Below are 16,721 nucleotides of genomic sequence, written 5' to 3'. Positions count from 1 at the left end.
ACACTATTCAACCATCTTCATATATATAATAAGACTGATGATATATAACAGGTAAATACATTGATGAGACAAAACTTCATAAGCAGCTGCTTAATAATGTGCTGGTTCATATTTGGGACGCAATACGGCGGTGATTCTCCGTGGGATGGAAAGCAAATGTTAACACAATTCCTGTAAATTCCCAGGGCAGGGGGAGGTTGTTTGTCAGTGAGGATCTCACCCACCTGCCTCCCAGATGAGCTTCATCGTGTTCAGATCAGGCGAACTTGGTGGCCAAGACACAAACGTTTAGTTCAAATCGTGCTGTTCAAACAACTGTAGCACCATTCTGCGGCCTTATTCTGTATCTTTCCGCCATTTTCCCGATCGGTTCGGTACGAGAGCGCACCGATCGGTCTTGTTTTCGAAGGAGAGCCCCAACATTATTCTGTAAGCATTTCGGAACAATGCCGAACGGATCTAGCGAACCGAGACGCTTTTGGCAGTTCTCCTCGCGCCAACCAATCAAAAACAATCTTCTGCGCATGCGCACTGTAGAGCCACAGCGGCACGAACCCGAAGCGGCTAGCAGCCGACACAGGCACGCTATTCTTCACAGTACAAAAAAAAGGTGCGTTTAACGTACGTAGTACTGTTCAAGTTTCGCTGACCATGTCTTTCCATGCATGCATAATAACGATAGGATATTTCACTGTGTTCTGAAAACTGTCATAAATGTCATAGTTCTGCAAACTGTCATAAATGTCATATTGTGTCATTTTATTCTCATTCACATCGACGTCTTGTACTGAATTTTAAGTTTCGGAATATGAGTTCAGAATGGTGTGTAGTAATATCACACTACACAAATACATCTATAAATACACTCGAAAAATTCATTTTTTCTGTTTCCCTTTGGAATTTAATGATTTTTTTAAGGTCTTTAATTATGTAAAAATAAAAAAATATTTAGTGAGAATATTTACTGAACTGTTTTTTGATGTTATAATCTTTCACAGTAACAATAATACAAACCATATTTCTAACAAAGGAAAACAGTCTATTATGAACTCACTTTCCACCTAGATGCGTCCTGGTGATTCTTCAGTAACACAATCACTAAATCGGAAGCTAAAACCGCTCAATATGTCTGAAATAACAGATTCTAGGTGTAAATAAATCCCTCTGAACTGAACGAGTGGGTATAACCGAAAGCTAAAACCTCTCGGTACAGTTATCCAAAAAGCGGCGGGAGGACCGATCGGTAACAGCTCTCAGAAGCTTACAGAATAGCAACTTCAGATAAAGAACCGAAAATGACGTGACTACCGAGGCTAACCTACTGCACCAATCGGAATGAAAGTTACAGAATAGGGCTCCTGGCTTTCTGACAGGCAGTTATCCTGCTGGAAGCTGCCATCGCAATCGGGAAAGATATGCAGCATGCTGGTATCCAGCAGTCGGAGGCTGAGGTGGTGAATATCCCCATAGCATAATACCGCCCCCACCAGCCCGCGCGACCATCGACCTCGTGTAACAAGAAGAGTGAGTCAATCGACCGTTTCCATTGGGCTGCGGCCCCATCTCGATGATCCTGTTGCCACTGCACCGTAACTGACGATGTCGTTGGGTGAACATGGGGACTTGTAGGACTCATCTGTTGTGGAGCCTCGTGTTGAACAACGTGCTCTGGGCGGAGAGCTCCGAAACACGTGCGCCTGCGCGAGCACTGTACTCTGTCAAACATCGCACCTTACCTGCTCTGCAGAGCGGGCAGTGGCCAGGACTGCGCCTGGGGGGAGGCGCGTACGTCCGACAACCTGTCAGGTACTCGCACTTTCACCGGCCTTCAACCACTCTCCACACATCCACAGAGCCCAACTTCAGCGTTTACGAGACGCTCTCGCTCCGTGGCGCCTAGCCACAACGGTCTGCCCTTTTTGTCAGAGTCGCCTGTGTCAGTTCTTTTCCTCCCGTTCGCGCCTCTTCTCCGCTGCTCTAACACGTCACGTGACCGCAACGCCACAAACCGGCATTCAGTTAAGCAGTGGGCAGCAGCCAGTAATATTTCGGCCGAGCCGTGTACGTACTTACGGCATCTCGACAATTACAACAAAGACGTAGCAAATGTGATTACATTCAGATCCCAACATAAAAGCCATCGCTTTATTTTTCATTAATGGCTCTCATATAGTTACTCTTGTTCTAAGTTAGATTGTACACAATGCTCGATATATCAAAGTGGCTCTCGAGGCTAACAATGCGCGGACTGAGGGCTTGTGGTCCTGCAAACGTGTCCTACTGGTAGACGTGCAGCCAAAGGAAATTTGCCTTAGGTCTTCCCCTCCACCACAGTCATACAGCGGTGGTGGTGTGACCTTGATGCGGTAGGGGTATTGTTTGAATCGACGTGAATTCCCGCCTGCAGCTGATGTGTTTCGGCTAGTGTTACCGTGGTGTTGAGTCAACTCCACGTTGCCTGCCAGACCTTCCGCTCTTTCTACACACAGATCGAGTCTTCCGAAACTGTCCGTATGTGCTCTTCTTCTTTGCCGTCGTAAATGGATTGGTTGCCATGAATGCCAGCTATGTAATTGCCTGCTAAGCTGATACGCACATTTACCCGACAGTTTGCTACTACACGACGCTCCTGTATGCTTTCCAAAGTCACGTACCCACTTTCCATCAGCACATCGTCTCCGCCTACTCGCGCCTCTCGATATGCCGTGCATCCAGCTTTTTTTTTTTTATACGTCTCGTACACCCCCCGTTACATTTTCATTCCGGCCCGTCCCTGCCCCCCCCCCCCCCCACCGAACCATTTACTTCTTTTCCTTTCTGTCCTACTAATTCTCCCTCAGCGTCTTAGTTTTCGCACTGAAAGTAGCCACTGCGGAAAGGAATCATCCACTAAGACTGCTGTGCCACGAACAAGAAAGAGAAGAATAAACGACGATCGTCAAGAAACAAGCGAAGTTACCAACATTGTTATTATAATTACTGAACATAATTAACTGTCCTAATTAGTCTCAGGTTCATGCTTAACACAGGTGAACGTTTTCCGACTCCAAGATAAACATATTTCTCGCGTGGCTTGGAACAATTGCCATTAATAATAATTTTCGAACATTTATTAAATGGTTTATCGACGCTGACGGGTCAGAACCTCTTAGCCGCCCCAGCCTCTCACTAGAATTTTCTTTTTCCACACAGCAGGTCATACACGTACCATGTTCCGCTGAAATTTCTCCAGAGTTATCCGAGTTATACCCAGCTGTCACCAGTTTCTCGCACTAGCCTCACAAAGTGCGGATGCCTTCCACTCAAGACGATGTCAGTACAAAACCGAAGAAATGAATGGGTGTAGTAGGAAAAGCAAGGCGAGAGGGAAAGGGAGAGAGACGCTGCAGACCTAGGTGTCGGCACAGGACACTACAGCTGATCGAACGACACGACGAACACCTCAGAAGAAAACGACGAGAATGAGTACACATAGGAGAATAACGGATAGCATATCGACGAAACGTAAAACAGATGTCGTTATACGACAAATCATGCGAAACCAATGATGCAGAATTCACTAGAACAGATAAGTACAGAAGTATGCCCACCGTAGAGGCTGGATGGGCACATGGCTCGATGTCTCTTCCTTTCCGAGGTATCCCCCCTTTTGGGCCATGATGGGGGGAGCTCCTAGAGTGTTCCAACCTTTGACTGCTATGTTCTTTCTATTTAAATAATTTTTTTTAATTTCAGGTTTTTAACAGGTGCACATTCCTTTTGATTTATTACACCAAGAAAATATTAACCCCCCAATGAAGATAAGAGAACAGGGCGAACACTCGACTGGTATGGAGATAGATGTGATCCATGTGGTCCATACCGAATGTTCTGGACTCGAAGCATCTAGAGGCTTGTCCGAGTCAGATAGATCTCCAATTTGTTACAGAGGCAATAAGACAGTTTCGAATTTTTTCTTTGCGATGCGGGTTGCCGGCGGTCCCACGTACGGCAGAAACGCTTCGGTGGCACAGTGTTCCTGCGATACTTCAGCGCTGTACGTTGCTCCCATCGCCTCGAAGTTGTGTACCACTGTAGCCATTTCTCTGTCGAGACTCGAGACCGATTCTCCCCCTCCCCCCACCGCCCCGGACGACGACGCCTACATAAAAATAAGACCCAGACGCCGGCAGAGGATGAGAGTGACACTCGTAGAATCGTTGCGCCGTTTAGGCGGCCTCACTCGTCCGGAAAGGCGACAGCCCCACATACGTCTGGCAGAGTTGTGTGGCGGGAACGCGCTGGCCGGCCGCCAGCCGCGGCCGATATCATCGCACGCAGCAGCAGGTGCGTGCCTGCTGAGTGGTGCCCGACGTCGGCTGTAAACACGCAGGCCAGAGACGCGGGGCCACTTCAGCCGAATCGCCACTCAGCTGTCCGATCGGCTAACTTAAGCCCTCCCCACTGCCACTTGTTGCACGGGGGCAGGGCGAGCGCCCGCAAAGCCGTCTTCCTACTGCACTCTGCCGCACAGATAATCCGACTGGGAGCAGGAAAACGCGAGGGCCAATACAGAGCAAATATACGATAGACTGCGGCGCCTGTCAATAATAGGCCGAGGATTCCTGACTCGCAAGCGGATGTGATCCAAAACTCGGCATCGAAAACAAACACTGATCAGCAGCTGTAAAACTCAGGTACTCCAAATAAAGAAAAGTGTGGAGTCATTCAAATGGCTCTAAGCACAAAGGGGACTTAACATCTGGGGTCATCAGTCCCATAGGCTTAGAACTACTTAACCTAAGGTTATCACACACAGCCATGTCCGAGGCAGGATTCGAACCTACGACCGTAGCAGCAGCGCGGTTCCGGACTGAAGTGCCTAGAACCGCCCGGCCACAGCGGCCGGCTGTGAAGTCATTCTTTGAGTGCTAAAAGAACTTGGCCAAAAATCGGTTACGTGATAAATCATACAAGTCTAAAGGCTGCAAGCCGGCCGGAATGGCCAAGCGGTTCTAGGCGCTACAATCTGGAACCGAGCGACCGCTACAGTCGCAGGTTCGAATCTTGCCTCGGGCACGGATGTGTGTGATGTCCTTAGGTTAGTTAGGTTTAAGTAGTTCTAAGTCCTAGGGGACTGATGATGACCACAGCAGTTAAGTCCTATAGTGCTCAGAGCCATTTGAATCATCTAAAGGCTGCAAACTGAACAAAATACCCAGGGATTACAATAACAAATAAATTGGAACCATTACATAGATACTCTGTGGGGAAAGCAGACCAAAGAATTCGCTTTACTGGCAGCAGATCTGCTAAAGAGACTGCTTACACCACGCTCGTCCGCCCTCTTCTGGGGTATTGTTGTGCGGTGTGGGATCCACTTTAGATGGGACTTACGAAAGACATCGAAAACGTTGAAAGAAGGGCAGGTCGTTTTGTACTATCGCGAAGTAGGAGAGAGAGAGAGATCCACGGACATGACAGTTTATTCGGGTCGCGTTAATTGAAACTGTCGTTTTTTGTTGTGGCAAGATCTTCTCTTGAAATTTCAATCACCTATTTTATCCTCAGATTGTGAAAATATTCGGTTGCCGCTCACCTACATAGGGAGAAATGATCATGGTAAAATAAGAGAAATGAGAGCTCGCTGTTCGAGAGTGGAACGTTAGAGAAACAGCTTGAAGGTGGTACGATGAATCCTCTGCCAGGCATCTAATTGTGAATTTGTGAATTGCAGAGTAATCGCGTGGATGTAGATGCCCTTATCCTAGCGGTAGGTGACATTTCCCTGATCAGGCTCCACCCTGAACCGTACAGTGTGTCAGTTATATTCGAGGATAATGTTCGTATATCAATAGGTGGCATCGTAACTGAATTTTCTAACATCGAGAAGTGGAAGGCGAATTTGGTTGCTGAGCGGCTCAACAAACCACGAAGAACGATTGGAAAGAGCGCACAAATCGATCACGTTGAGAACAGGTTTCTTCTTCCTCTACCATAGGCCAATCTATCCAGCTCCACGCGGCGCGAGGCTGTATGTACTGTCACCATCGCCAACATTTCAGTCACAAATTTTTCCATGATTGTGCGTGTTTTTACAATGGGGTTAGTTTTCTTTCGTATTCTGCTTGCGCTGGCAGATACAACTTGATACGACACCAAGTCTAAACCTCGATGTACTTCAGAGTCCCGATACGTGGTTAACTTTTCTTTCTTCGTTTTGTGAACAATAATTCCATGACGGAATAATTAAAAGCGGCCAGGAGTACGTGATCGCAGCAAGATTCACATATAGCCTATACACACTTGCTACAGATGTAACTTGCTAAGTGGAAAAAAGACATCTTTAGCACCCTTAAAAGTCGGTTGCGTGGGTCTAGCTGGTGTCATGTAAGTATAATAGTATTGAACTGACGGAGTCAAATTCACAGACTGATGACGCTACCATAGTAGGTACGGTCACACGTCTCACAGATGTTAGGCTCGTACGCTACAATGAGATATACAGCTCGGCTGACAGGGCGGAGTGGCGGTCGGTGGACGGCCGATGGAGCGGCGGCGCCAAAGCAGTGAGGCCATTACAAGTTGGCCAAACATTGACAACGAACTGGGCCGTACCCATTCCAAAGGAATAAGGCTTTGCTTAAATCAAGAAAAATTTTGATCTGAATGGCCATCGACATCCTCAACACGAGTCCAGTGACGTGCCACTGCCTCCGAAGATCGTTCAGTAAGGAGGATTCTATACCTCTACATATACCTCTGCATATATACTCCGCAAACAAGCGTACGGCGCGTACATTGTACATATATTGTCGACTTTCTGCTTAAAGCCAATCGCCTACCGAGCAAGGAAAAACCACCGTACGTCTGCCTCTACGCGTCGTAATCTCTCTTATCGTTTGGTCCTCGCGCTCTCTAAGCGAGATATGCACTGAAGCGAGAAAGAAACTGTTATAGGCATGCGTATTCAAATACAGAGATATGTAAACAGCAGAATACGGTACTGCGATCAGCAACGCCTATATAAGACAACAAGTGTCTGGCGCAGTTGTTAGATCGGTTACTGCTGCTGCAATGGCAGGTTATCAAGATTTAAGCGGGTTTGAACGTGGTGTTATTGTCGGCAGCATCTCCGAGGTAGCTATGAAGTGGGGATTTTCCAGTACGACCATTTCACGAGTTTACCGTGAATATCAGGAATCCGGCAAAACATCAAATCTCCGACTTCGCTGAGGCCAGAATAAGATCAGAACGAGACCAACGACGACTGATTCAACGTGACAGAAGTGCACTCCTTCTGTAAACTGATGCAGATTTCAGTGCTGAGCCATCAGCAAGTGTCAGCGTGCGAACCATTCAACGAAACATCATCGATATGGTCGTACTGGAAAGAGGTAAATTTTATGTCCATCAAAGGACACGCTAACGATAAATGTAGTGAAATAGCCTATAACGTGGTCAAGCACACTTAACGTAGACTATGCTATACTACCACCACCACCACCACACCTACGGAACATTTTACGTGGAAAAGCAAGGAGCCAAGAGGAAGACGAATATCCAGTAATGGAACCGCAGTACTGGGAAATATTAAGCACAAATACAGGCCAACGAACACTAGAAGCACTGATCGTACAGTCTGCAGTAGATTTGATCACGAATCTTCCCGAAATACATTTACAAAATGAGCCTCACCCCGGAAGTGATATAGTAACAATAGGTGTTACAAATCACATTTTCTAGGCATGTGGACTGTATGAAAAACGGTGAACTCTAGTTTTAGAACAGTTAATTTTACATTATCAACCATTATCCACTAATACGATACATTTCCTGCATCTATTTTTTATTTTAATTTTACTAAGTAACTTTTTTAGACAAATGTAACCTTACCGTACACAGTCTTAGAAACAAACAGCTTTATGGCCTACAGAGAAACAAAAAGAAATAAGAGATCGTCGTTGAAACGTAGCGGCACATGACGATAGTGGCAATAGGATTAGACAGAGTTGAATAATTAGGTCAAATGGAGATGAAGTTATCACTGTTACCCAAGCACTAGCAGTTCGCACCGACATATCCGCTCACGCTAAAAAATAGAAGCCTCCTCAGTCCTCGCCACAGCCCTTCGCTTAACTGTTCAATGAGTGCTTCCACTTTAGAAATGGCACCCCGTAAAATAGAGTTAAACTGAAAGATATGCCGTCATTAACTGACTGGAGTTCATTTTTGCTGTACGCACTGTGCATACTTTCGCTCTCAAATTCTCTCCGCAAAAATAGTCTGTAGAGTGTCGCAATCAGCTTCTTTTCTCCGTTTTGCCTGCTGTGCCGTACGGACGAAAACACAAAGCTCCCTGCGAACTCGCTGGATCTGCCCCTGCCGCTCGTTTGTGTGGCTGGCTGCCATTCTTGACACGGAAAGTCAACGAAATCTGTCGGCAGCACTGGTCGCGTAGCCGTCTGCCTGTTAATCGCGTAAAGATTGATTTCTGGTGTTTCAAAAAATGGCTCTGAGCACTGTGTGACTTAACATCTGAGATCATCAGTCCCCTAGAACTTAGAACTACTTAAACCTAACTAATCTAAGGACATCACACACATCCATGCCCGATGCAGGATTCGAACCTGCGACCGTAGCGGTCGCGCGGTTCCAGGCTGAAGCGCCTAGAACCGCTCGGCCACACCGACCGGTTCTCTGGTGTTTCACTCGTAAAATGTCAATTAAGATCCCAGACTAAGGCAATACCAAGTCAAAGCCCAATGCGTATTTTGACAACGTCTTTACCAAAAAGGAAAACGGAGTTGAGACAAACACCTTGCTCAAATCTCGAGTTTTGCATCCCTTCACGGCCTCAGACAAGTCTTCCTTCGTAGATGTCTCTAGTTTGTTGTTGATGATGATGATGATGATGTTTGGTTTGTGGGGCGCTCAACTGCGTGGTTATCAGCGCCCGTACAATTACCCAATCTTTGCTCAGTCCAATTTCGCCACTTTCCTGGATGATGAGGAAATGATGAGGACAACACAAACACCCAGTCATCTCGAGGCAGGTGAAAATCCCTGACCCCGCCGGGAATCGAACCCGGGACCCCGTGCTCGGGTAGTTTGTTGATAACGACCTTCTGGACTCCTCCAGTCTCGTACGAGCTGGAACCCTTCTGGAGCATTTCCGTTTCTATTCCGCACAGCTGTAATGGACCGTTAGAACTGTTACCGTCAAATGCGATAAGACGCACACATGACACATGATTATTCACAATCATATATTGCCCTCTACAAATTGATGACATCGTATCACCGACTGCCTACACAACACAGTGTCTATGTTCTAGTTCAACAGCGCCCTGAAAGGCTCTCAGCATACAGATCCAAACTTTACGACGCACCTTACGCTATGTGGCGGAGGGTACTTTTGGTTCCATCATAATTCATCCCCATTCTCGAATTGTAATTGGGCGAACTACTGGTGGTAATAACTCCCATTTGTCTGTTTTCTCGTTGCGACCATTTAGCGAGTCGTCTACGGGTCAAAGTAACTATTTGGGAGACACTTCATGGAACTTGTGTTGTTAAGAGTTTCGAGCCGCGTCTCAGTGAAGCAAAACAATTCTCTTGTAGCGTCTGCCACTAGAGTTTGTTCAGCATCTCAAAAAAATTTCCCACTGTGACGAAACATGTCATTATTCACTGGATCCTCTGTATGTTTTCTATTAGTCTAACCTGTTAGATCTAAGCAGGCGAGCAATAACCAAGTATCGGTCGTACCAGTGTTTTTGTAAGCCACTTCTCTCGTGGATGAATTCAATTTAATTAAGATTCTTCCTCTGAGTCTCGGTCTGGGCTCTGCAATTCCTACAATTAGTTTTGAGTAGTCATTCCACTTCAGGCCACTGCGGGAGGTTATTCAAAGGCATTTTACGGTATTTGCTGTTTCCAATGATTTAACAGGCTAACTTAATGGCAGTAGCTTTCTTCGCCTATTTGTGCACAGTGCGATACATTTATTTACGTTCAGGGTCAGCTGCCAGTCTGCATCATTCGGCGATACTGCGCTTGTCTTCCTGCGTTTCTCTACAGACTTCTGCCGCTGCAACTGCAGCTTTCTTACTCTACACAACACTGACGTCAACTTCACATAAGGTGTGACATTATCCGCCAGATCAGTTACATCTGTTGTAACGGCCGTGTTACACTGCATCGGATATCCCCAAAATTATGTTTACATCACTCGATTTCGTCCCGTTAATGACGTTTTGCGTTCTGCCTGAATTGTTCGCAGGACGTGAGGAACTTCTTTTACATCAATTGTGTGGAATATTTACGGTATCGCGTGAGGTCCACATGATATTCCACTGTCGAGCAATTTTATTAGTCTCTACTGCGCGATAACATATCTCGACATCTGCCATGTTATCGTCTCCGCAATGACTGGAAGGCGAGACTGCATTACGCTTTTTCTCCTGTGCAAGACTGAATTCAATATTTCGGCATTCTGTATGTTATATTCTGTTTCATTGCGAGAGTGGTAACTGAGAGGCTGAACAGGTTATTGTGAATGGTTATCTGACTTTACGTTATACGACCTATTTAGTGTTTTTGCTCCGATCAGTTTTACCTTCTAATTCACTGAACGCTACTTCCACAGCTCCCATCGTTTTCATCTTGGATTCAATCTGTGGTGTCACCGCCAGACACCACACTTGCTAGGTGGTAGCCTTTAAATCGGCCGCGGTCCGTTAGTATACGTCGGACCCGCGTGTCGCCACTATCAGTGATTGCAGACCGAGCGCCGCCACACGGCAGGTCTAGAGAGACTTCCTAGCACTCGCCCCAGTTGTACAGCCGACTTTGCTAGCGATGGTTCACTGACAAATTACGCTCTCATTTGCCGAGACGATAGTCAGCATAGCCTTCAGCTACGTCATTTGCTACGACCTAGCAAGGCACCATTATCATTTGCTATTTATCTTGTGATGCATGTACCGTCAGACCGATGTTCACCAATTATGAATTAAAGTTAATTATTCCAGTAGTTACTTACGTTCTTTGCTACTATAAATTCCCTTAACTGTTCCAGACCTCACGCCAGCCTGCGTGAGCTTAAACGCGTGCCTTTCGGCTTCCTCTCCTAGTGGCTTGGCTGTCTTGCCAAGTCACAACACAATCAGCTTTTGTTTGTGAACTAGACTTTGATTTGTCTTGACTTGGCTTAAACCTGCGACGGAGCTCCCTCTGTAACTTTATAACACGGCCGTTGAACCACAGCGGGTCCTTTCCACTGCTCACTATCTGGTCTCGGTACATACAGTTCTACAGCATACTGCACAATGCTTTTGGGTTTTATCCTTTTATGCTCCACATCCGTGTCGCCCGCTGCTGGTGTAGCAGGAGTGGTGGGCGCTGACCAGTGAGACAACACCTGCAGCGGACTCGCCCCAGGTCGTGACAAATCGAGAGGAGATCGGTGCGGGCCGCAACCCCTAGCAACGCGGTCGGTAAGTAGCAGCGTAGAGCCAGCGGGTGTGAGTGCAGAGCTGCGCCGCCCCTGCGCAATAGGCCGCGCCGCGACGCGCCTACTCACCACGCGCACGCCGGGCAGCAGTCGCTGCGGGGCAGGCTCCGGCTCCCAGCTCACCTGGCAACGAGAAAAGAAGCTCAGTTAGACGTCACCGAAATTAATGACGATGACAGAGTAAAAGCACAGTGTATAATGTAACGAATATAACTGAAGAATGGCATCACGAATCCACCAAAAGCTGCTGCAAATTATATTTAATCACAGACAAACAATTTCGGTCAAGTCTGCTACTTATCAACAAAATATAGCACATACTCACGGACACCATTACTTCCTCTTAAATAAAGATTGCTTGGCATCAAGTACACAGTATTCATCACTTGCAGGATCTAAATGAAATAGTTAAAAATACAAGCTGGCTAACCGGCCGTTTGTGGCCGAGCGGTTCTAGGCGCTTCAGTCTGGAACCGCGCGACCGCTACGGTCGCAGGTTCGAATCCTGCCTCGGACATGGATGTGTGTGATGCCCTTAGGTTAGTTAGGTTTATGTAGTACTAGGGGACTGATGACCTCAAATGTTAAGTCCCGTAGGGCTCACACCCATTTGAACCATTTTGAACAAGCTAGATGTTCATGTGCTTTCTCCGTTTTACAAATTTTAATCATCGTCCACGAGCAAGGAAAGAGATATTGTAAGTTATACATCTTTGACGAAGTTACAATCTATTATCCTAACTTTTAAGTAACATCGCTGTATTCTTATGAAAACGAACATCATCTAATTCAGTTGTCTGTCTGCTATAAGACTTTCCCGAGACAGTGCGCTGAAAAGTGCAGTGGAATGTCAATTTGTGTACTTACTGACCAACATAAAAAATGCAAGATGATGGACCCATCTACGGGCTGGTTATAATTAAACTTTCGCTACTTTAGAGAACCCCATGTAAAACGCGTAATCGTAGGAAAATGAAACTTCGTGAAAACATTTGTAAGGGCAAGCGGAAGATAAATACCGAATAAACTACTGGAAGGAACACATGTTAATTCCCATACGATACGGTAACATTTTTTAAATTGCGTACCATATTTACATTCCAGGTGACAAACGTTGCACAGTGCGACAACCATCCTCATCCACGATACCCTGGAACCACACTGTAGGTACTACTTCACAATCGATAGCAGCACATTTCGAACGTGGACCGTGAAATGTTCAGCTGTAGTGACACAGCTAGTGCACTGCATGAAGATCGTACATTGCGTCCAGCATTCTGAGCCATGACAACAGTAACTTCATCAACAATGTGTGGCCCAATTGGCCGTCGGACCCTTCCAGGAGTAATTCCCAAATCGCTATTTAATTCGAACTTCCGGATCATGCTCTCCAACAGTGGCGCGTAAAGGCGACCTCTACGGTCTCCGTATTTCTTTCATGTGTCAATACTCGCGAAGAGCACCAGCATCACTGCTGTTGTTTTGATAAAATAGCTTTAGGAATAAAGCCCTGCTCACATTGTCCAGACCCATGCTGACTGTCTGCGGTGTGATCTTCGGCCAATATTGAGGTCCTCCAGTCAAATCTTTGTATGTCTCTGTCCAGTTGTCTTCAGTGTAACGGATGAACACCAGATTCCCCTTCGGACAGGCCTTTCACGATATGGAACTACCACTTCTTTTTGCTGTTGTCTTGCCTGCGGCCCTGTCCCTCGGCTTCTTCGGCGTTGGACATTTTCGGCCGTACTGTCGTTTCCTTGTACTTAATGCGCTTGCTCTTTGCCATGCTGCGCGCTCATTTAACAATGACAATTTGCTTCCGCTGACAGAACAGAATAAACACGACAATTTGCTATTCAGAACAGAAAAATACGACAAATTTGCTATTTAGCGCGCAGCATACAACTTAATAGCAGCTTCTGCTCCAATCCGTAAACAATCCTCCCTCCGAAACAGAGAGGCGCGAGAGTGCTTTTGGGAGGGCCTCTCCGCAGCTGCTGAATCCTCGAGGCAGCTCAAATGGTTCAAATGGTTCTGAGCACTATGCGACTTACTTCTGAGGTCTTCAGTCGCCTAGAACTTAGAACTAATTAAACCTAACTAACCTAAGGACATCACACACATCCATGCCCAAGGCAGGATTCGAACCTGCGACCGTAGCGGTCGCTCGGCTCCAGACTGTAGCGCCCAGAACCGCACGGCCACTCCGGCCGGCCCCTCGAGGCAGCTCCGCGGTGTCTTATATAATCGTAATCTCGGATCCGTCCAGTCCCGAGGGGGACACAAAACGATCTCAAACGCCAGCGCTCCAGTTTTTGTTCTAAAAGAGCTCCCTCTATGCATGATAAATCACACTTACGGAACACTTCACTTCAATTTTCCTTTCATATCTTACTAATTCCAAGTCTTACGACTTTTTCGGTGAAAACTTAAGTAGGCTCTACCCTTTGAATTGTACTTGTTATCACTGTACCCTTGTAAAATCTAATATTTCCTGTATAGCATATAGTGCTGCATTTTCTACACACTTAAGATATCTAACTATGGTTTTTTTTCTAATTCAAAATCTATATTTAAAAATCTCAAAAAGCATTGAAAATAACTTTACCAAAACTTCCACATCATACTTATACATAAAACACATACTTTCTCAAAATTTCAGCTTTGTATCTCTTCACAGTGTCTGACGTAAATTAGAAATTTGTGGTAAGGTCTTATGAGACCAAACTGCTGAGGTCATCGGTCCCTAAGATTACACACTACTTAATCCAATTTAAACTGACTTATGCTAAGGACAGCACACACTCCCATGCCCGAGAGAGAGTTCGAACCTCCGACGGGGGGAGCCACGCGAACCATGACAAGGCGCCCAAGACTGCTTGGCTACCCCGCGCGGCCTGTCTGATGTCAAATCACGAAAAACGACGATTTTTTTAAAAAAATTACTTACTGTAATTTGCTCAAACTTAGTATTTCTCACATGTACACCATTCTACACTGCTCTGTGAACTAATCATAAAATTACAACAGTATTTAACTTTTGTGTTACACAACTGCGTAAATGTTTGTCTACCACAAGTACACGCATCAGCTGCGCTTGTCCTGACCTTGGGACTGGGTAGACGCTCAGGTTAAATCCCTCTCTCCGGCTAAAATCACCACTGTTACCAGGCGGCAAAAGCGCTTGCTTCGTCACAGGTGACAATGAAAGTTGGAGATGGGCCTCGAGGTCTTGTCAGATAGCGTAATGGTTATGGCGACTGCTCACAAAAAGCACAAAATCGGAGTTCGATTCCAAGTTTGTCACAAATTTTCGTTAGTCGAGACACTACAAAGAGTATCAGCTGCATTAATGGGACATGTGAAACTTTAATGAAATTATACGTCTGTAGTTCGAGGCAGCCGCGTCTGGCTAGTGCGCTAAGATTTGCGCTCACAACAGTTGCGCTGGAAAAGTAGCCGCCTACAGTCTCACGTGTCTCGTTCATAGCTTTGCCTCCCGAGCGACATGCGTGGACTAAACAGTAACATGAACTCTGAGAAAAAGTTTTCTCGAAATTTCAAGATTTCTCGTCGCTTTATAACCGACAAACATGGAAGCGACTGCTGCATTACCAACACGTCGTTAGCAGCGTGTTTCCACAGTCACATAACCAGTTCCACACAGGTGGTTCCACTACCGCAAGCGCCACGCGACATCCTAGCAAAATTAGGAAACTATCCAAACTTCAGATTGTAAGAAAATTAATAAGTCTATTTATAAACTACGGAAATATACATAACAATATTTTGTTAATGTTCAAACACATGAAAGTCACGAGCTCGTGCAGCTATATTAGTAAATCAACACTTCAGAGTGTTTATTGGTTGGTTCAAATGGCTCTGAGCACTATGGGACTCAACTTCTGAGGTGATCAGTCCCCTAGAACTTAGAACTACTTAAACCTAACCAACCTAAGGACATCACACACATCCATGCCCGAGGCAGGATTCGAACATGCGACCGTAGCAGTCGCGCGGTTCCAGACTGTAGCGCCTAGAACCGCTCGGCCACCCAGGCCGGCTGAGTGTTTATTACTAAAACTTTTTATGTACGGTTTCGTTTCGGTGGAAGTTCTCTGTAAGTCATGCTGCTAATTCATTCAATTCTTCGTCTCCGTTTTTAATGTTACCACAGTGCGAAATCTAGTTTCACTTCTGCAAGCTGTAACGGATGAATTCGGTCTACTTAAGGGCTTCTACGATAGCAATGGATGTTCAGCACTCATCTTTGTCACTTCTATTTTATTAAAATCTGTTTCCAATGCGTTACCTTCGTGAAGTTAAATAAACTGCAGTTTTGCTCAAATTTCACTATCAAAATATATTTTTCATTATTTGGAAATTGTCTTAGAACCGAAGCATTTCTGCGTCGAGTTTCTAAATTAGGGAAATAGTTTCTGATACAATTTATTAATGACGACAGAATTTATTAATGGCGACAGGTGCTGACTGCTACGATTGTATGAACAGTAAAATACGGAAACTGGGGAATAAAAGGGCCTGTCTGAAATTGAAAGTCTGCAATCAATGCGTAAAAAGCATTTTGATTTACGTCACAATGTGATAGGGGCTTCAAACGTCACGTCATTCAAGGACTTAGGACTGTCCAGCCAGCAGTGAAGAGATGCCTGGCGGTAATTGCCAGGAGCGACAGCAAGATTAACAAACCGATCAGGGAATGGACTGGTGCGGAGTGTGTAACACTGGCTCTAATTAATACGAGATGGAGGAGTCACAGGACATACAGCCATGTGAATGTACGGCAGACGGAGAAACGCAGTTATTCCTGAATTCCGAGACATGAGACAAAACTGAGGTGGGCAGAAGGTGACATGCAGAAGTGGTGCGGATGTGTAATGAATTATGGCGTCTGGAGGTGGCGGCGGACGTCCAAAGATCGATAATCGAGATGGTACGTATGTATCACAGTCTGACGAAATAGTGATAAGAGAAAGAATTCGGGGAAAATATCTACAGACGAGAAGCAGAGGCAGCCGGATAATCTCGAAGGCCTGCTGGCTAAAGATAATTAGTCACAAGATGTGCGCTCAAGCGATTCTTTTCAGAAGAACTTTTCTGGGCTTTGTGTTGAAGTGTCAATATGTAGCAGTCTTTGTGTGTTGTTGTTGTGGTCTTCAGTCCAGAGACTAGTTTGATGCAGCTCTCCATGCTACTCTATCCT

General features: G+C 45.8%; 1 protein-coding gene across 1 annotated transcript in view; it reads right to left on the bottom strand.

Annotated features, from left to right (window-relative positions):
* LOC126176337 (uncharacterized) overlaps positions 1-16,721 on the bottom strand; it is a gene marked incomplete at both ends in the record, with an annotated part of 533,659 nt that overhangs the window by 223,790 nt on the left and 293,148 nt on the right. Inside the window, one exon of the mRNA XM_049923489.1 lies at positions 11,567-11,620. Within this exon, the coding sequence (XP_049779446.1) occupies positions 11,567-11,620 (54 nt within the window). The remainder of the gene's footprint in view (positions 1-11,566; positions 11,621-16,721) is intronic.

The sequence above is a fragment of the Schistocerca cancellata genome, chromosome 3 (genome assembly GCF_023864275.1).
Source record: "Schistocerca cancellata isolate TAMUIC-IGC-003103 chromosome 3, iqSchCanc2.1, whole genome shotgun sequence".
Taxonomy (NCBI): domain Eukaryota; kingdom Metazoa; phylum Arthropoda; class Insecta; order Orthoptera; family Acrididae; genus Schistocerca; species Schistocerca cancellata.
This window is presented reverse-complemented; position numbering and strand designations above follow the sequence as displayed.